Consider the following 14,860-nt stretch of genomic DNA (forward strand, 5'->3'; position numbering starts at 1 on the left):
CCTCCGAAAGTTCAACTCCAACGAAGCGAGGAAGCGTCGGCAAGGCAACGCGTACGCGGACCACAGCACGCACAACCCCCGCTAAGAAGGCTTCGGCGGACCTCAGTTCTCCCTCGGCTCCAAGGACACGCACATCACTTCGTTCTTCTCGACGAACTGCTGCTGCTGCTGCTGCTGCTGCTGCTGCTGCTGTTGCGAAGGAGAATACCCAGAGCAAGCGCAGCGCAGCAGCACAGGCTGCCCCTTCCAAGCGTGCAAAGACCGCCACCAGTCGTAGCAGTCGGACGGGCGCCGAGGAAGCACTGTTGCAGGACATGGCAGCTGCTGGCATCACACAACGTCAGCCATCGTCGTCTGCACCAGCATCTGGGCGAGCCACGCCCCGGCTCACGCGACGGGTGAAGCCAAGTGCAAAGGTGCTGGCCAATCAAGAGCAAGAGTTGGAAGCTGCCACGAGCAAGACGCAACACACCAAGCGCCCGAAAACAGGAACCGCCAAGCGAAGTGCAAGCGCCACCCTGCCCACGGGCAACGTGTTTGAAACTGACTTGCGTTCCTCAAAAACAACGCCGATCAAGCACGAGCAAACGGCAACAAAGGATCTTGGGAGCGCCGAATGGGCTGCAGAGGTCGTGGCAGGGCCACCATCGCCTCCGCCCCTGAATGAGGAAGGCGAGCCCGTCGTGCTGGCCCTGGGGCCGTCAAAGCCGCTTTCAAAACAGCTGCTGAACCGCTTGCGTGCATACCCGGAATTTTCGCCATCCACATCGCGTGGGCACTCGCCCCCACCATCTCAGAAGCGCGGGCCAAAGAGCAAGGCTACGTCCGGCAGGTCCACGCCAAGGAAGGCGGCCACCAAAGCAGGAAAGCGCGCCACAACGGCGCATGCAGCCAAACCATCATCCCCAACATCCCCGTCATCGTCAGCATCGCCCTCCTCGCGTCGTGCACAGGGTAAGCAGGCGTCCAAGCCCGGAACACCCTCGCCGAAAACCAGCTCGCCACTGGTGGTGGCCGCCAGCTCCCAAGGCTCCGAACAACGCGCTTGGAAGATGTGTCCCAAGTGCAACAGAAAGCACTGGAACACGGATCCGTGCTCGCTCATGGACGCGCAAGCACAAGGGGCGGGCAGCGACCCGTCGAGCACCCAAGAGAATGTGGCCACAATGAGGCGCAAGTGGAGTGGCACAGCCACGCAATCGCTGCTGGAGATTCTCGAATCGCAACAGCAGGCCGACATGTTGGCCGCTGGATCATCGTCGCATGCACGGACGAAAGTGAAGCTTTCCCCGCGACCGCCACTGCCAACTTCCACGCAACCTCGTACGTGTGTAACTGCGTGTGTTTGTGTTTGCACTTCAGTAATTGTGAGTAAAAGTTGTCTTCGTTGGGGTGTGCTTCCGGGTTGCTGTTTGCTTTGCTGGTCGTGATGATGGTTGTTGGAGGCTGTGATCTTTGCACGCTGAAGACGCCACGTGCGTGTGCCACATTTGTGTGTGTGTGTGGGGCGGGGGCGCTGTTGCCCCGAAAAAATTGCCTGTCGAGTCATTTCAAATCAACTTTGGTCACGTGTGACATGACGGTTCTTCACACGATTCTGGCTGCAATGATTGACCACGTGCGCACGATGCAAATTTTGGACACCAGTGCCCACAGAAACGCAGAAGACCCGCGTCGATCGTGTGTACAGGATCATCGGCCGGAAGGTATGTCTGCGATGACATGAGCTATGATGGTGATGGCACACGAGCGTAGGCGTGCAAGACTGAGGCTCAGGGTGCCATCGTGTCGTTAGGGAGAGGTTTGTGGAGATTTCGATGAACTTTCGTGTGTCAAATTCCCCTCTGACAAGCACTGAGCATGTGTGCGTGTGTATGTGTGTGTATGTGTGTGTATGTGTGTGTTTCATGTGCGGAAACATGCTGCCCATGGACTGGTGCTTGCAGCATGATGTCACGTCCGGTGCGGATGGTCGGTACGGCATCACGGGTCACGCAACCAAGGTGAGGAACATGCACTTGTTGCAGCCCGAAAGGGATGTGTTCTGTGGAACACAGCACAGCAACGTGTGCACATTCGGTGTGCACATCTGACGTCGTCACATTTCTGCGTACTGACTTCGCTTGCTTGCTTGATGCAGGGGAGCATGGCAAAACTGCTGACGCTGCTGCAGAACAAGGTGAGCTCATGCGCGTGTGCATGTGAATGTTCTGGTGTGTTGGTTGTTGGTGTTTGTGTGTACGCATTTCTTAGTTGTGGTTACACACACGCACACACACACACACACACACACACATGTGTCAGCGTGCACACTCACCGCCCTCATCCCACCCCTTGTTCAACGCCTTGTTGAAACCTGCTGTGTGTAGTGTGAGTTGAACGAGAATGCAACGTTCTTGGACTTGGGCCATGGCATGGGCCGCCCCAACTTCCACGCAGCCGCATTAACACCGCCAGTCAAGGCCAGGTATGCAGGGTTGTTGATGCAAAGAGCGCGTTTGTTTGTACACGTGCGTGCGTATGTGTGTGCGTGTGTGTGCGTGTGTGTGCAGATGTGCAATTGTGTGCGTATGTGTGAGGCTTCGTGTGAACGTAGCTGGGTGCATGTGGGTATGCATGACCGTGTTTGCATGTGATCATTTGCAGCCATATGCGCTCCAGCGTGCGCATCTGCTTTGGCTTCGGCGTTCATGTTGTTGCATGACGTTCTCTCGCTTTTGACTCCGTGTGGGCACCGATAACTCAACGTATGCTGGGCGACATCACCAAATCCCAGTGTTGGCACGGAGTACAATCCCCATCTGTACAAGCAATCCATGCTCGTGCTTCGCGAGCTGGCCCAGGAGGACCCCTCCTACCTTGTAAGTTGATGTTTGGAAAGCGCCTTGCTGTACTCGTGTTTCGCTTGGCGCCACTGGTACGATTTGAGACATGATGGTTCATGATGTTTGAGCCCTGACATGCATGTGTCCTTGTTTCTGTGTGTGTGTGTGTGTGTGTGTGTGTGTGTGTGTGTGTGTGTGTGTGTGTATTTCGTTTCACTAGGCCAACCCGCGTGTGTTCTTCATGGATCGGAACATCCGAGATCTCTCCAGCATTGTACCCTTTACGCACCTCTTCTGCTTCAACATTGGTAAGGGCGGAGCGTGCGCTTGCTGCTGTGCAGGCTATCCTTGAAGGTGAACACACGTGAGCAATCCCCACACTTCTCGACAAACACCAAACGCACACACACACTCTCCTTGCCAGGGATGCCGGATGACATTGTGCGCCACATCATGAAGCTCATTTCAGCCAGCACAACCCTCAAGTACAATCCGCAATGTTGTGTGTGTGCGTGTGTGTGTGTGTGTGTGCGTGCGTGTGTGCGTGTGTGCGTGTGTGTACGTGTGACCATTTCCGTGTTTGCCCAGCCGTTAACCAGGCAGTCAGCCATGTGCGCGTGCATGTTCATGTTGTGCACATCAACAGCCCACAGCGCCAAAAGCAACGTCTAACATCATGCCACTGCCATCTCCACTGGTGTTGTTTTCACCCTCTGTTTCTCAGGTATGCTGTGCTGTTTCCGCACAACTACGTGACGAGTGCGCGCATCAGTGCGCTTGGGGAGCGCGTGTGCTCCCTGCCCATGAGCATGCCTGGTGGCTGCAGTTATGAGGCCATTGTCATCAAGGTGCAAGCAGTGTGGGGCGTGCGAGAGTGCGAGAGTGCGAGAGTGTGTTTAGCATTAGCCTGGATTTGCGAGCGTGTGCGGGAGTGTACTTGGCGTGAGCTGTTGTGCTTCCTGAAGAGGGCGCGCTCCGACTGTCAGAGCTGATGCCCTTCCCGTGTCTTGTTCCGTGTTGCGTCGCTGTGCCCACAGACGCGTCAGGCCAAGGCAGGTGACGGCTTCACCAAGGGGGACCATGCCAGCAGTGCTGCAGCATCGTCTGTCGACACGCTGCCATCGCCGGCCGTCCTTGGCGAGGTCGAGCCCCGACTCCGCACCCACATCTCAGACGTGAGCTCAATGTGTTGGCGTGTGCGGTGTATGTGTGCGTGTGTGTGTGTGTGCATGTGTGTGTGTGTGTGCGTGCAAATGCATGTGTGTAGTGTGCACAGCACTTTTTCGCGTCGGTTTTGTTGAGTGCTAGGTGGCTGTAATGCTGCGTGTTATAAGTTTCATCGATGTTCCTCGTGCTGTGCCCAATGCCCGCGCGCTTACATTTTGCATGCCACGCCACACCACGTCACAGCGGGATGAGGATGTTGACTGCATCTTCCAGCTGCTGGCGGATCCACAGCTCTACTCCATTTATGTCCGCGACCTTGGCGCCGTTGGCGTACGTTGCTGTGTTGCCTGTTGCGATATGTGTATTCGTGTGTGTATTGTGTGTAAATTGTGTGTGCGCGCGTGTACGTGTACATGTACGTGTTTGTGTGTGTGTGTGCTTGCGTGTGTGCGTGCGAGTTTGAGTGTGTGTGCAAATGTGTGTGTGTTGTGTGTGTGTGCACTTGTGCGTTGATAAGAGCACATGCACGCTTTTGGTTGTTTCCCGCCATGCCTCACGTGATACCTGGGACGGTGCGTGCTGGTGTGTCAACATGATGTTAGGCGCTTGAGTTTGAAGAACGACAGCTTCGGTCCACACGCGCCAGCCGCCGCAGCTCCCACAACACCCGCTTCCTCGCCATGAGCCCTTGCCTTCCAGACATCCCTCTCGGGTGCGTACACAACTGTGTGTGCGTGTGTGTGTGTGTGCGTGCGTGTGTGCGTGTGTACGTGTGTGTGCGTGTGTGTACGTGTGTGTACGTGTGCTCTGTGCGCACCGCGAGTACGTTTTGTTGTCGCGTGCACGTTTTGTTGTCGCAACTGACTGCTTCGTTCTCCCGCGTTGGTCCTTTTCCCCCTCCTCTTCAGACTTCTTCGCCGCGTCTGTATTGCCCTCGGACTCTCCTCATCCGGAGAGAAGGTGCGTGCGTGCATGTGTGTGCAAGAGTGCGCGCGCGTGTGGCATTGGCCCTGCGCTTCTTTTCCTGTTTCGTGTCACGACCATCCTCCCCCCCCCCCCCAATGCTCTCATCCCCGCATCCCTCAAATGCACCCTCCTCACTATTCACGCTCTCTTCCACTCCTGCATGTCCCCGCCGTTTTGATGTCTTCCTTTGCAGGTCGATCTGCTGGCAAATGTGCAGGCATATGTGCCGGCGACCTTTGGCATCTCCATGTTTGCAACGGGCCAGCGCTACAGCTCCGACGACGTGGACCGTATCGTCTCCAAGGTGAGGAGGAGGAGGGAAGGAATGGATGGACAACGTCTTGGAGAATGACACGGGAAGGCGTGTGAAGGGGGGAGCGCGCGGAAGTGAGGGAAGCAGCTGGTATTGCTCTCATCGGTATGAAGACGTTGACACAGACTCACAAACCACATGCAGATAGATCCGCGCATTGGCACAAACACACACAGACACATGCACAGACACACCACAAATGCATCACAACACGCTCACGTTCCCCTTGCAAACGTCTGCCATAAATGCTAGCTGCTTGCCAAGGAGCCATCTCGCCGCCAACCCGAGCTTGCCTGAGCCCTCTGATGGTTGTGTCACTTCTTTCTGTGTGTCTGTCTCTCTCTCTCTCTGTCTCTCTGTCTCTCTCTCTGTCTCTCTCTGTCTGTCTCTGTCTGTCTGTCTCTCTCTCTCTCTCTCTCTCTCTCTCTCTCTCTCTCTCTCTCTCTCTCTCTCTCTCTCTCTCTCTCTCTCTCTCTCTCTCTCTCTCTTTGTTGATACTTCCGCGTGTGTGAGTGCGATGAGTGAGACTGCAAGACGAGGTGCAGGACAAGATGAGGAACCAGCCCAAAGAAAGTGCCAACACAGCACGCCAGCGAGTATTCGCAGGAAATCACGACCAATTTTCTCTCATGGTATTTGTTGATGAGTCATCGAACTCAACGGGCAGCCGCACCCTCCAACAAACCAACAACCAACCGCGCCGTCCTCCTCCATCTTGGCACGGACGCAGCGACCAATCGATCCGGCGGCAGGCAGACAGGCAGCTGTCGCTGGTCGTCAAACATAAACAAAGCGGCCCTTCCACAACTCTCTCGAAGAGGTGGGTGAAGAGCGCGCCTTCCCCCCCCGGAACACAGCCAACCAACCCAACAACAGCAGCAGGTAAGGAAGCCAGGATGGACGAAACAATTTGGTTCGAGACGTTCGAGGTGCAGCAGGCACAAGCGGCGACCAAAGCACCGCCATCCGCATCAACACCCAGCCATCACAACGACCAGCAACACCAACAGGAAGCGGTTTCGGAACAGAGCACAGCTGGCGTTGCCGTGCTTGATGTGAAAGTCGTGGATGCCGATGTCCTGCCACAGTCACAGAAAGCAGAACAAACAGAGAACGACGTGCAGAATGAAGTGCAGAATGAAGTGCAGCCACCACCCAACTTCCACGATACGAAGGATGACGGCAACGCAGAGAAAGAGGAGGAAGAAGATGATGATGAAGACGATGATGGCAACTGCAGCGTAATTATTCACGGCAGCGACAGCGGTGAGTGCGTGCCACGACGTTTTGCGTTTCGAGACATGTGTGCGTGTGAATGGGAGGGAAATGAAGTGGTATGTGTGAGTGTGTGAGTGTGAGAGACAGAGAGAATGTATGCGTGCGCGCGTGCGTGTGACAGACAGAGAGTGTGCGTGTGCGAGTGTGTGTGTGAATGTCTCTGTGTCTTTGTCTTTGTGTACCTGTGCGTTTTGCACGGCACGTTTGTGACCAAGCATCCTCACAGCAGCCACTGCGTGTGTGCATATGCATTGTGTTCAGAGGCGTGTGGGTCGACGTGGTATTGTCGCAGGCAAAGCCAGGCAGATCTGGGCGTGAGCGAAACGGAGGTTGAGCAATTAACCAACGAGTCAGATGTGTATGGCGACGAAGATGACGACGACGAAGACTACGATGACGACGACGCCACCCATCCCGGTCAGAAAACGCGCGCGTGTGTGTATGTGTGTGTGTGTGTGTGCGTGCGTACGTGTGTGTGTGTGTGCGTGTATGTGTGTATGTGTGTGTTGAAAGACTGTTGTTTGCTGGGGTGTGATGCGAACAGCACGCCTCGTGCGGTCATGTGTGCTTGGAGAGCCTCGTTTGCTCTGCCGTCTAACATGGAGTGCTCTCTGTTTATTTTGGTGCTGGTCAGCTGTTGGGTGTGGATTGTTCGCACTGTACGACCGTCGGCGGCCTGCGCAAGGCAACAACGACGCGCACGGGCGCGGCTCGGGAAAAGGCGACAAAGAAGACGACGGCAAAGGCTCTGCGCATCGCCATGGCGCACATAAGCGCGTGCACGTGGAGATTATGAAGGACCTGGCCAAGATTGGAGACAGCGTACGCACCTCTGCAAAGAAGGGGCAGTCCATGATCACACAGGTGTGTCAATCTGTGTGTACATTTATGTGTGTGTGCGTGTGTGTGTGTGTGTTGGTTAACTGTGCAGGTGGTCGGCCTTGTCGCATGTCCTTTTTCTTTCAAACAATGCAGGTGTGGCGAACTCGCTGCTCGCTTCTCACCATCTGCTTGGACGTGTGCAGATGACGGACTGGCTCTCATGTCTTCTCGGAAACGGCAAAGAGGAGGAAGATGCTGGCTTCGACATCAAGTTTGAGAAGGTGTGTGTGTGTGTGTGTGCGCGTGCATGTGTGTGTTGGCGTCACATTTTGCGATGCTTTTGCGATGCTGCTACGCTTGTGTGTTCCTGATACTTATTTCAATCACGTGCGTGTGTACTTTGCGTGACATCCCCTTCACAACAGATTAAGCACCTCAAGTTCATTGGCTCCGGTGCTCAAGGCTGCGTCTATCTTGGCACATACAAGGTATGACATGGCGTGACTTTGAATGCAGATGAGGCCATCTCGCGTGCGTGTGTACGTGCGTGTGTACGTGTGTACGTGTGTGCCGTCACATCTTCACGCATGTCCATGGCTGTGGCTCTGCCGAACTTCCCCTTCCACGTTTGCCATGCGCCTTTGCGTTGCTGTCACGCTGTCGTATTCACATGCAACACACACATACATACACACACATGCACGCACACACACACACACACACACACACACACACACACACACACACACACGCACACAGCATGAGGAGGTTGCGGTGAAGAAGATGAAGGAGTTGAGTATGACTGTCAAGGAGGAGAGTCTGTTGCGAACACTCAATCACGACAATATCATCCGCCTCATTGGCGTTTGCAAAACCGCGCCCGTCTACGCCGTCGTCATGGAGGTGCGTGCGTGCGTGCGTGTGTCTGTGTCTGTCTGTGCGTGCGTGCGTGCGTGTGTCTGTGTCTGTGTCTGTATGTGCGCAATTCAAACGTCATGCATGTCAAACATCATGCATGTCACTGCCATTATTGCACGGGATGAAACGTCCACTTCTCACACCATCCCCTTCCTCCTCGTTGACAGTACTGCCCGCAAAGCCTGTACGATGTGCTGCAGCGGCGCCACCTCCCGCCCGCCGGTGTCGTCAACTGGGCGTCACAGGTCGCACACGGCATGCAGTACCTCCACGGCAAAGGCATTGTCCACCGCGACCTCAAGGTGCCGCGCACTTGCACACGTGTGATGTGTGTGTGTGTGTGTGTGTGATGTGTGGCAAATGGTGGCGCTTGTTTTCGTTTGCTTTGGCTATTTCCTTCTCTTCCTCACTGCCGCAAACACACACATACACGCACGCATACACACAAACAACACACAAACAACACACAAACAACACACAAACAACACACAAACAACACACAAACAACACGCGTGTACAGTCGCCAAACATCCTGCTTGGGCAGGACAAGGCGACGCTCAAGATCTCGGACTTTGGCTGCTGCCGTGAATACCGGCACGGCAAGTCTGTCACCATGTCCTTCAGCGGCACCGCTGCTTGGATGGCACCAGAGATTATTCGGTGCGCACACATCAGGGGCGAAGCCGGGTGGCGAGAGAGAGAGAGAGAGTGTGTGTGTGTGTTGTTGTTGTTGTTGTTGTTGTTGCTTGTGCGTGTTGTGTTTTGGAATGGGCGGGGGTGTATGACTGTTACCTGCTGTGCAGCTTGTTTTGAGTGCGTGTGCGCGTGTGTGTATGCTTTGTTGTGTTGACGTTCGATGCTCATCCATCCACTCTTTGCCCCTGTACGTTTGCGGAATTTGCGGGTGTGTTGCCAGGTCCGAGAGCTGTACGGAGCACGTTGACGTGTGGAGTTACGGCGTTGTCCTGTGGGAACTGCTGACACGCGAGGTACCAATGGCAGCAGCCACTGCGCCAGCCACTTGACTTTAATTGCATGTACATGCAAACGAAAGGCTCCATCACCACACACACGACACACATGACACACAAACACACACACGACACGCATGACACACACACACACACACACATACACACACACACACGCACGCACGTCAGTGTCAGAGTGCTTCTCGGTTTCGACTACACATCTCATGCAATCACGTGTGCATCTGTATCAGGTTCCATACAAAGGCGTGGATGCGCACGCGATTGTGTGGGGCGTTGGCAACCAGCAGCTGCACCTCCCCGTGCCTGCAAGCACCCCCGATGGCCTGCGGCTCGTGCTGCAGCAGTGCTGGGACCAGACGCCCAAGAACCGCCCCTCGTTCACCATGATCCTGAAGATGTTGCACGTGCTGGCCACCACTGACGCGCAGTTTGCAGCCATGTCCGACTCTGACTTTGAGCAGACGCAGCGGGAGTGGCGTGAGGAGATTACAGCCAAGTTTGCGGCCATGAAGCAAATGGAGGAGCAGCGGCAGGTCTTGAGCGCAGACCTCGTCAGGTGCGTGTATGCGTTTGTATGTGCGTGTGCGTACGTGTGCGTACGTGTGCGTACGTGTGCGCGTCTGTATGCGTCTGTATGCGTGCGTGTGCGCGTGCGCGCGTGTGTGTGCGTCTGTGTGTGTGTGTGTGTGTGCGCGCGCGTGTGTGCGCGTCTGTGTGTGTGTGTGCGTGTTTGAGTATGTGTTTGTGTGTGTGTGTGTGTTTGTTTGTGTTTGTGTGTGCAATCACAAGTTGGTCGCATCTTGCTTCTCTCGGTCGTTTTCTCCTCTGTTCACTTGTTTGGCAACATCTGTTACGGTCTCAGTTCACATCACTCACCGTCACCCCCCCCCCAAACTCATTCTTGTTCTCCTGACTCGCCCATTCATGTGCCACCAACAGACAACGCACAGAAGAGCTGCATCATGCGCAGGAGATTCGCCAGTTGTACGAGCAACGCCTGGACGAGGTCCATCGCATCCTCCACCAGCTCAAGCTCAAGCGACGCAGGTGTGCGCGTGTGGTTTTGTGTGTATGTGTGTGTCGTGTATGTGTATGTGTGTTTGTGTCGTGTATGTGTATGTGTGTATGTGTGTGCGTGTGTGCGTGTGACTGCCATTGTGTTTGGCCGCTGCATGCAACCAGTCTCACATTCATCAATGTACGCGTACCCACACACACTCACGCCACCTTGTCTGTGCGCTACTGCTGCCAGGGAGAAAAGGCGTCGTGGTCGCCACTCCCGCTCTGCTTCTCGCGACTTCCGTCGCCCCCGCAAATCCCCGCAGCACCAGCACTCGCACTCCCGTGCTCCCTCCGACGCCGCCGTCAGCGTGGTGTGTGTGTGTGTGTGCGTATTTGTGTGTGCGTATTTCTGCGTGTGTATATTTCTGTGCCTGTGTGTATACATCTGTCTGTCTGAGTGTGTGTCTGTCTCTGTGTGACTAACTGACTTGACTCTTTCCATCTCTATGTCTCCATTTCTCGCCTTTTTGTCATTGTCATTGATCTGGTGTCGTCCTTGCTCACCCTCAATTGCTGGCCCACGTCGCACCATACACTGCACATTGCGCAGGAGACACTGCAGTGGTATTTGGAGCACGCGGCGGAAATGAGTGGCCACGACGACTCACTGTCACAAGCGTAATCCAACGCAGCAGCACACACAATCGTGCACGTACACATGCCCCGCTTCTCCCTCTCCCTCTGTAGTACTCCCTTGATTTCTCGCTGTATTGATTGATTGATTGATTGATTGATTGATTGATCCCTTCCTATTACCGACGCGACAGGCCAAGGTGCATTGCTTTGTTTGTACCGTCCATTGCCCCTTGTTCTGCGCTTTCGTTTTCGTGGTGGTGGTCCGTGTGGCATTTACACTGCGACTGTGGATGATGCTTCGACACGCACCTTGATTGGCTCAACGCCTGCACTGCCGTTTCCCCTATTCTGTTCCCTTTGGTTCTCCAAACCTTTGTCGAAACTTGCTCGCGTTATCGCTTTCTGATTGATGTCCTTCGCTTACAGACAGCTCTTGTTTCAGTTCGCCTAATTCTCCACTGTGTGGTCGTTATTCGCGTTAACAAGTCGTGTGAGGCTTTCGATTGTTTCTTGTTCGGCAAGGGGGCCTTCCACACTCCCGCTCTGCCTCTTCCTTCCTTTCTCTCTTGCTTCCCTGCATCTTCGCTTGTTACATGACATGATTTGACTACTGTCCAATGCTCGTGCCTTGTTAATGTAAATTGCTTCTCTTTTTTATTTCTGCTCTGACCACCCAGCTGTGGAAGTAAACACATTTCAACGGCCTTGACATTTGACGCGCAAATGTGTGCTTGTGCTTGTGCGAGTGTGTACGTGCGGGGCGTGAGCTCACATGGAAGTGCACAGCCCTTAAGTTTGAAGACGTGTTCTGATGATGTCACACACACACACACACACACACACACACGACAACGTGCCTTGCTTGTTTGGAGGCTGGTTCGTTCGTTCTATTGGTTTTGTTACACGCGCCCAATCAACAAGCGGGGAAGCGGTACAGCCGCTCACTCGACGCTCAAATACACCATTCAACACGCACGCACACACAAGAGAGCCATGAAAATGTTTACACAGGGCACACAAGGGGGACCAACGCAGGAGGTGCACAGGGAGGAGGGGAGGACTTTGTCAGGGGTAGTAACATTATACTGGCTGTTTCATGCACGTGCTGGCGACTCCCTGGCCGTTCAGATGGCCTCAAGACCCTTCATCGTGGCAATGCTGTTCCCTCGGATCACCTAGCAAAGCGGTGTGAAAGGTGATTGGGGGGGGGGGAGAACGGTGAGCAGCGATCATGGTTGCTGGAGCAAGCGTGTCACAGGGAGAGAGGAGAGAGAGAGCGAGAGAGAGAGAGAGAGAGAGAGAGAGAGAGAGAGAGAGAGAGAGAGAGAGAGAGAGAGACAGACAGAGAGAGAGTGTGTGTGTGTGTGTGCGTGTGAAAGGAGAAGGACAAAAGCAAACGAACAAAAACAGGAGAAGGATGTCGCCATCGCTTGAACGTTTGCCTCTAAACACAAAAGTCAGTAAGGCAAGCGCGGTTGACGCATGAAGCGTCATTCGCACGAACGGCATGTTGGTGTTGCACTACAATCTTCAAAGGACAGCATGGGTAGAGCTGGCAATTGTACACACAGAGTGCGTTGACAAAAGGAAGAACGGAACGGTGGGAAAAAAAAGGGCGAGGGGGAGAAGGAAGGAGATGTGTCGAGAGACGGAGACGTGGTGCAAGACTGCAAGACTGCAAACAGTATCGTGTGTTTTGCACACTCACGAAACACATACGGAAGCGCAACAGTGCAGTTCAGAGCTGGTGTCGACTTACCACAACACCAATCTTGACTTGCTCGCCATCTGGCTTGTGCTCCACTGTCTGATCCATCACAATGTTCCTGACACAAAAGAAGCAAAGCGAGTGAGGCGGTGAATGTGAGTGAATGTGAGTGTGAGAGTTGTGTGTGTGTGTTGGGGGCGGAGGAATTGTATGTCGTCATGCTCTCACTTTGGTGTGACACGCGCACATGCACCACACACACACACACACACACACATACATACACATGCACTCGCACAACTCACATGAAAGGGTCGAAGCCGCGCAGAATGCCGGAAACCTTTCTGTTGGCGTTAAGCTTCAGCTCGAGCTTCTTGTCCTGCGACCACAATCAAGGTGATTGGGAACAGTGAGATCAGTCGCACACACACATACGCAAACACATGCATTCAGGTAAATCACCACACCCACACCCACACACACACACATGCAAACACACCCACACACATGCGAACACACACACATGCAAACGTACAAGAAACCGCTTGAGCTCTGGGGCTTGTGGTCTTCCCACTGTTCAAAACCAAACAGCACAGCAAGCCAAAAGGAGGCACGCGCGCATCCAAGGAGTGAGTCGGTATTGTCATCGTAAGGTTGGAACAACACCAGCAGAGCACCACACCACACCAGCACACCACCACACCACCACACCACACACGCACTCACTGGTTGCTGGTCGTCGTGTTTATCGTTGATCGTTCGCGTGAATGTGCGACAACGCAGTGAGAGAGGAAAAATTGTGGATATCTTCCCATAACAACCAGATTATAGGAAAATATAGCAAATCATCGTCACCCATGCTTGCAAGCACAGGCGAATGTCATCATCATCATCATCAACATCATCCGTCACGCGGCGCAACCGCAACGGCAGCCACGACAGCGCAAGCAGCAGCAGTTGTTTGCGTGTTTGCTTCGCCCACGCCATCATCCTCCTCCTCTCCTTCTGCCAGGGGAAGCAATCAGCAGATCAACCTTTCTCTCTCTCTCTCTGTCTCCCTCTGTCTCCCCCTCCTCTGCCTCTCCCTCTCTCTGCCTCTCTCTCCCTCTCCCTCTCTCTCTCTCTTTTCAACCGTTTGCAATCGCAATCCACAAGTAAGGAGCAAGCCGCGCTGCACCGCCACAACCACATTGTAGGTCATGTGTACGACATGTCCGCCGCGCTGTCTCGACGTCTCTTTGTCTCAGCCACGATGCTTTGTTTCTCTGAATGGATGGTGGACATGCTTGTTCCGGTTGTTTTGGATTGCGTATTCAACAGTGTTGTTTTTGTGTGTTTGGTATGCTGCTGCTGTTTAACTTGTTCGCTCCTTTGCTAGTTGTGCGTTTGCCTTGGTTGTGCGTTTGCCTTTGCGAGTTTGCCTCTGCCTCCCCCCCCCCACAACGGCTTGCCTGGCGTTGCAGATGCCGTCTTTCCACCGCCATCAATCTTTTTTTTTTCTTGTTGTTTGTTGTTTGTGCTGCGCTGATGTTGAAACACAACATCCCCACCCAAACGTGCGAAACCTTCGGCGGCCCGCCTCCCTCGTGTTATTTTGCCTTCCTTGTATCCTTGTGCAATTGACTCTTTGTTCTCCTTTCAAGAGCCAACCAGCCAGCCATGCATCCAAACGCCAAACGCCAAACGCCAAACGCCAAACTGCGACAGCGCCAAACGCGCATGTGCAATCAACCTATTGCTGACACGCACCCCATACACGCCTTGCCAGGGTTGGTTCCATCACCTGCGTCGTCCTGTGGGCGGTCCAACCACACCTCGAGACACCGCGGCTGACTAACTTGCTCGCATTTCCCGTTGGCGCTACACCCGTTCTACATTTAGGTCCGCATTTGTTGTGCTTGGTGCGCGCGTGCTCTCGCCGCTACTTGTTGCACCATGCTTTTTCAAAGCACACACACACACACACACACACACACACACACACACACACACACACACACACACACACACACACACACACACACACACACACACACACCAAGGGACGCTCGTTTTCTTCACCCCCCTTAGCCGTCTTCAGAAAAGAAAAGAAAAATTATTTATTAAAGAAACGATCCAGGCGTGTCGTAGGTTGTGGTGGGCGTTATAAAAACTATAACATATTTCTTATAATTAATTATGATACGAAAGTAGTGAAGAACTCTGACGTATCTCGCTAGTGGAGGGATGTGAT

At 54.1% G+C, this 14,860-nt stretch overlaps 3 protein-coding genes across 3 annotated transcripts in view; 2 read left to right on the forward strand and 1 right to left on the reverse strand.

Moving 5' to 3' along the window:
- The window catches only part of PTSG_04628 (uncharacterized protein), a 7,281-nt gene extending 1,601 nt beyond the window's left edge, over positions 1 to 5,680 (forward strand). Inside the window, exons 3-17 of the mRNA XM_004994664.1 lie at positions 1 to 1,323; positions 1,648 to 1,706; positions 1,947 to 2,003; positions 2,141 to 2,179; positions 2,370 to 2,467; positions 2,777 to 2,861; positions 3,046 to 3,133; positions 3,250 to 3,310; positions 3,550 to 3,673; positions 3,863 to 4,000; positions 4,236 to 4,322; positions 4,595 to 4,704; positions 4,901 to 4,952; positions 5,152 to 5,262; positions 5,524 to 5,680. The exon at positions 1 to 1,323 is cut by the window's left edge and continues 919 nt beyond it. Coding sequence (XP_004994721.1) covers positions 1 to 1,323; positions 1,648 to 1,706; positions 1,947 to 2,003; positions 2,141 to 2,179; positions 2,370 to 2,467; positions 2,777 to 2,861; positions 3,046 to 3,133; positions 3,250 to 3,310; positions 3,550 to 3,673; positions 3,863 to 4,000; positions 4,236 to 4,322; positions 4,595 to 4,704; positions 4,901 to 4,952; positions 5,152 to 5,262; positions 5,524 to 5,568 — 2,477 coding nt within the window. The 3' untranslated portion in view covers positions 5,569 to 5,680. The remainder of the gene's footprint in view (positions 1,324 to 1,647; positions 1,707 to 1,946; positions 2,004 to 2,140; positions 2,180 to 2,369; positions 2,468 to 2,776; positions 2,862 to 3,045; positions 3,134 to 3,249; positions 3,311 to 3,549; positions 3,674 to 3,862; positions 4,001 to 4,235; positions 4,323 to 4,594; positions 4,705 to 4,900; positions 4,953 to 5,151; positions 5,263 to 5,523) is intronic.
- Positions 5,681 to 5,904: 224 nt separating this feature from the next.
- PTSG_04629 (TKL/MLK/LZK protein kinase) lies at positions 5,905 to 11,624 on the forward strand. The gene is made up of 13 exons (XM_004994665.1): positions 5,905 to 6,537; positions 6,811 to 6,966; positions 7,184 to 7,413; positions 7,575 to 7,652; positions 7,797 to 7,859; positions 8,131 to 8,274; positions 8,457 to 8,591; positions 8,810 to 8,949; positions 9,206 to 9,278; positions 9,512 to 9,837; positions 10,221 to 10,328; positions 10,534 to 10,654; positions 10,894 to 11,624. The coding sequence occupies exons 1-13, from the start codon at positions 6,168 to 6,170 to the stop codon at positions 10,963 to 10,965; spliced, it is 2,016 nt and encodes a 671-aa protein (XP_004994722.1). The 5' UTR covers positions 5,905 to 6,167; the 3' UTR covers positions 10,966 to 11,624.
- A 167-nt stretch (positions 11,625 to 11,791) lies between these two features.
- Positions 11,792 to 13,455, reverse strand: PTSG_04630 (small nuclear ribonucleoprotein G). The gene is made up of 5 exons (XM_004994666.1): positions 13,354 to 13,455; positions 13,163 to 13,200; positions 12,933 to 13,006; positions 12,679 to 12,745; positions 11,792 to 12,094 (listed from the first exon to the last, which is right to left on the reverse strand). Coding segments are annotated over exons 1-5 (231 nt in total). The 5' UTR covers positions 13,355 to 13,455; the 3' UTR covers positions 11,792 to 12,043.
- Positions 13,456 to 14,860: the final 1,405 nt, after the last annotated feature.

This window comes from Salpingoeca rosetta, assembly GCF_000188695.1.
Source record: "Salpingoeca rosetta unplaced genomic scaffold supercont1.10, whole genome shotgun sequence".
In the NCBI taxonomy this organism is placed as follows: Eukaryota; class Choanoflagellata; order Craspedida; family Salpingoecidae; genus Salpingoeca; species Salpingoeca rosetta.

Excerpts from the sequence above, each read along its gene's own strand:
- PTSG_04629 (XM_004994665.1), top strand. The coding sequence starts at position 6,168 with ATGGACGAAACAATTTGGTTCGAGACGTTCGAGGTGCAGCAGGCACAA. Across the intron at positions 7,414-7,574 it reads GGCAGTCCATGATCACACAG|ATGACGGACTGGCTCTCATG; the intron begins GTGTGTCAATCT and ends GGACGTGTGCAG. Across the intron at positions 7,860-8,130 it reads TCTATCTTGGCACATACAAG|CATGAGGAGGTTGCGGTGAA; the intron begins GTATGACATGGC and ends ACACGCACACAG.
- PTSG_04630 (XM_004994666.1), bottom strand. Across the intron at positions 13,007-13,162 it reads CAGAGCTCAAGCGGTTTCTT|GACAAGAAGCTCGAGCTGAA; the intron begins GTACGTTTGCAT and ends TTGTGGTCGCAG. Across the intron at positions 12,095-12,678 it reads AAGTCAAGATTGGTGTTGTG|GTGATCCGAGGGAACAGCAT; the intron begins GTAAGTCGACAC and ends CCGCTTTGCTAG.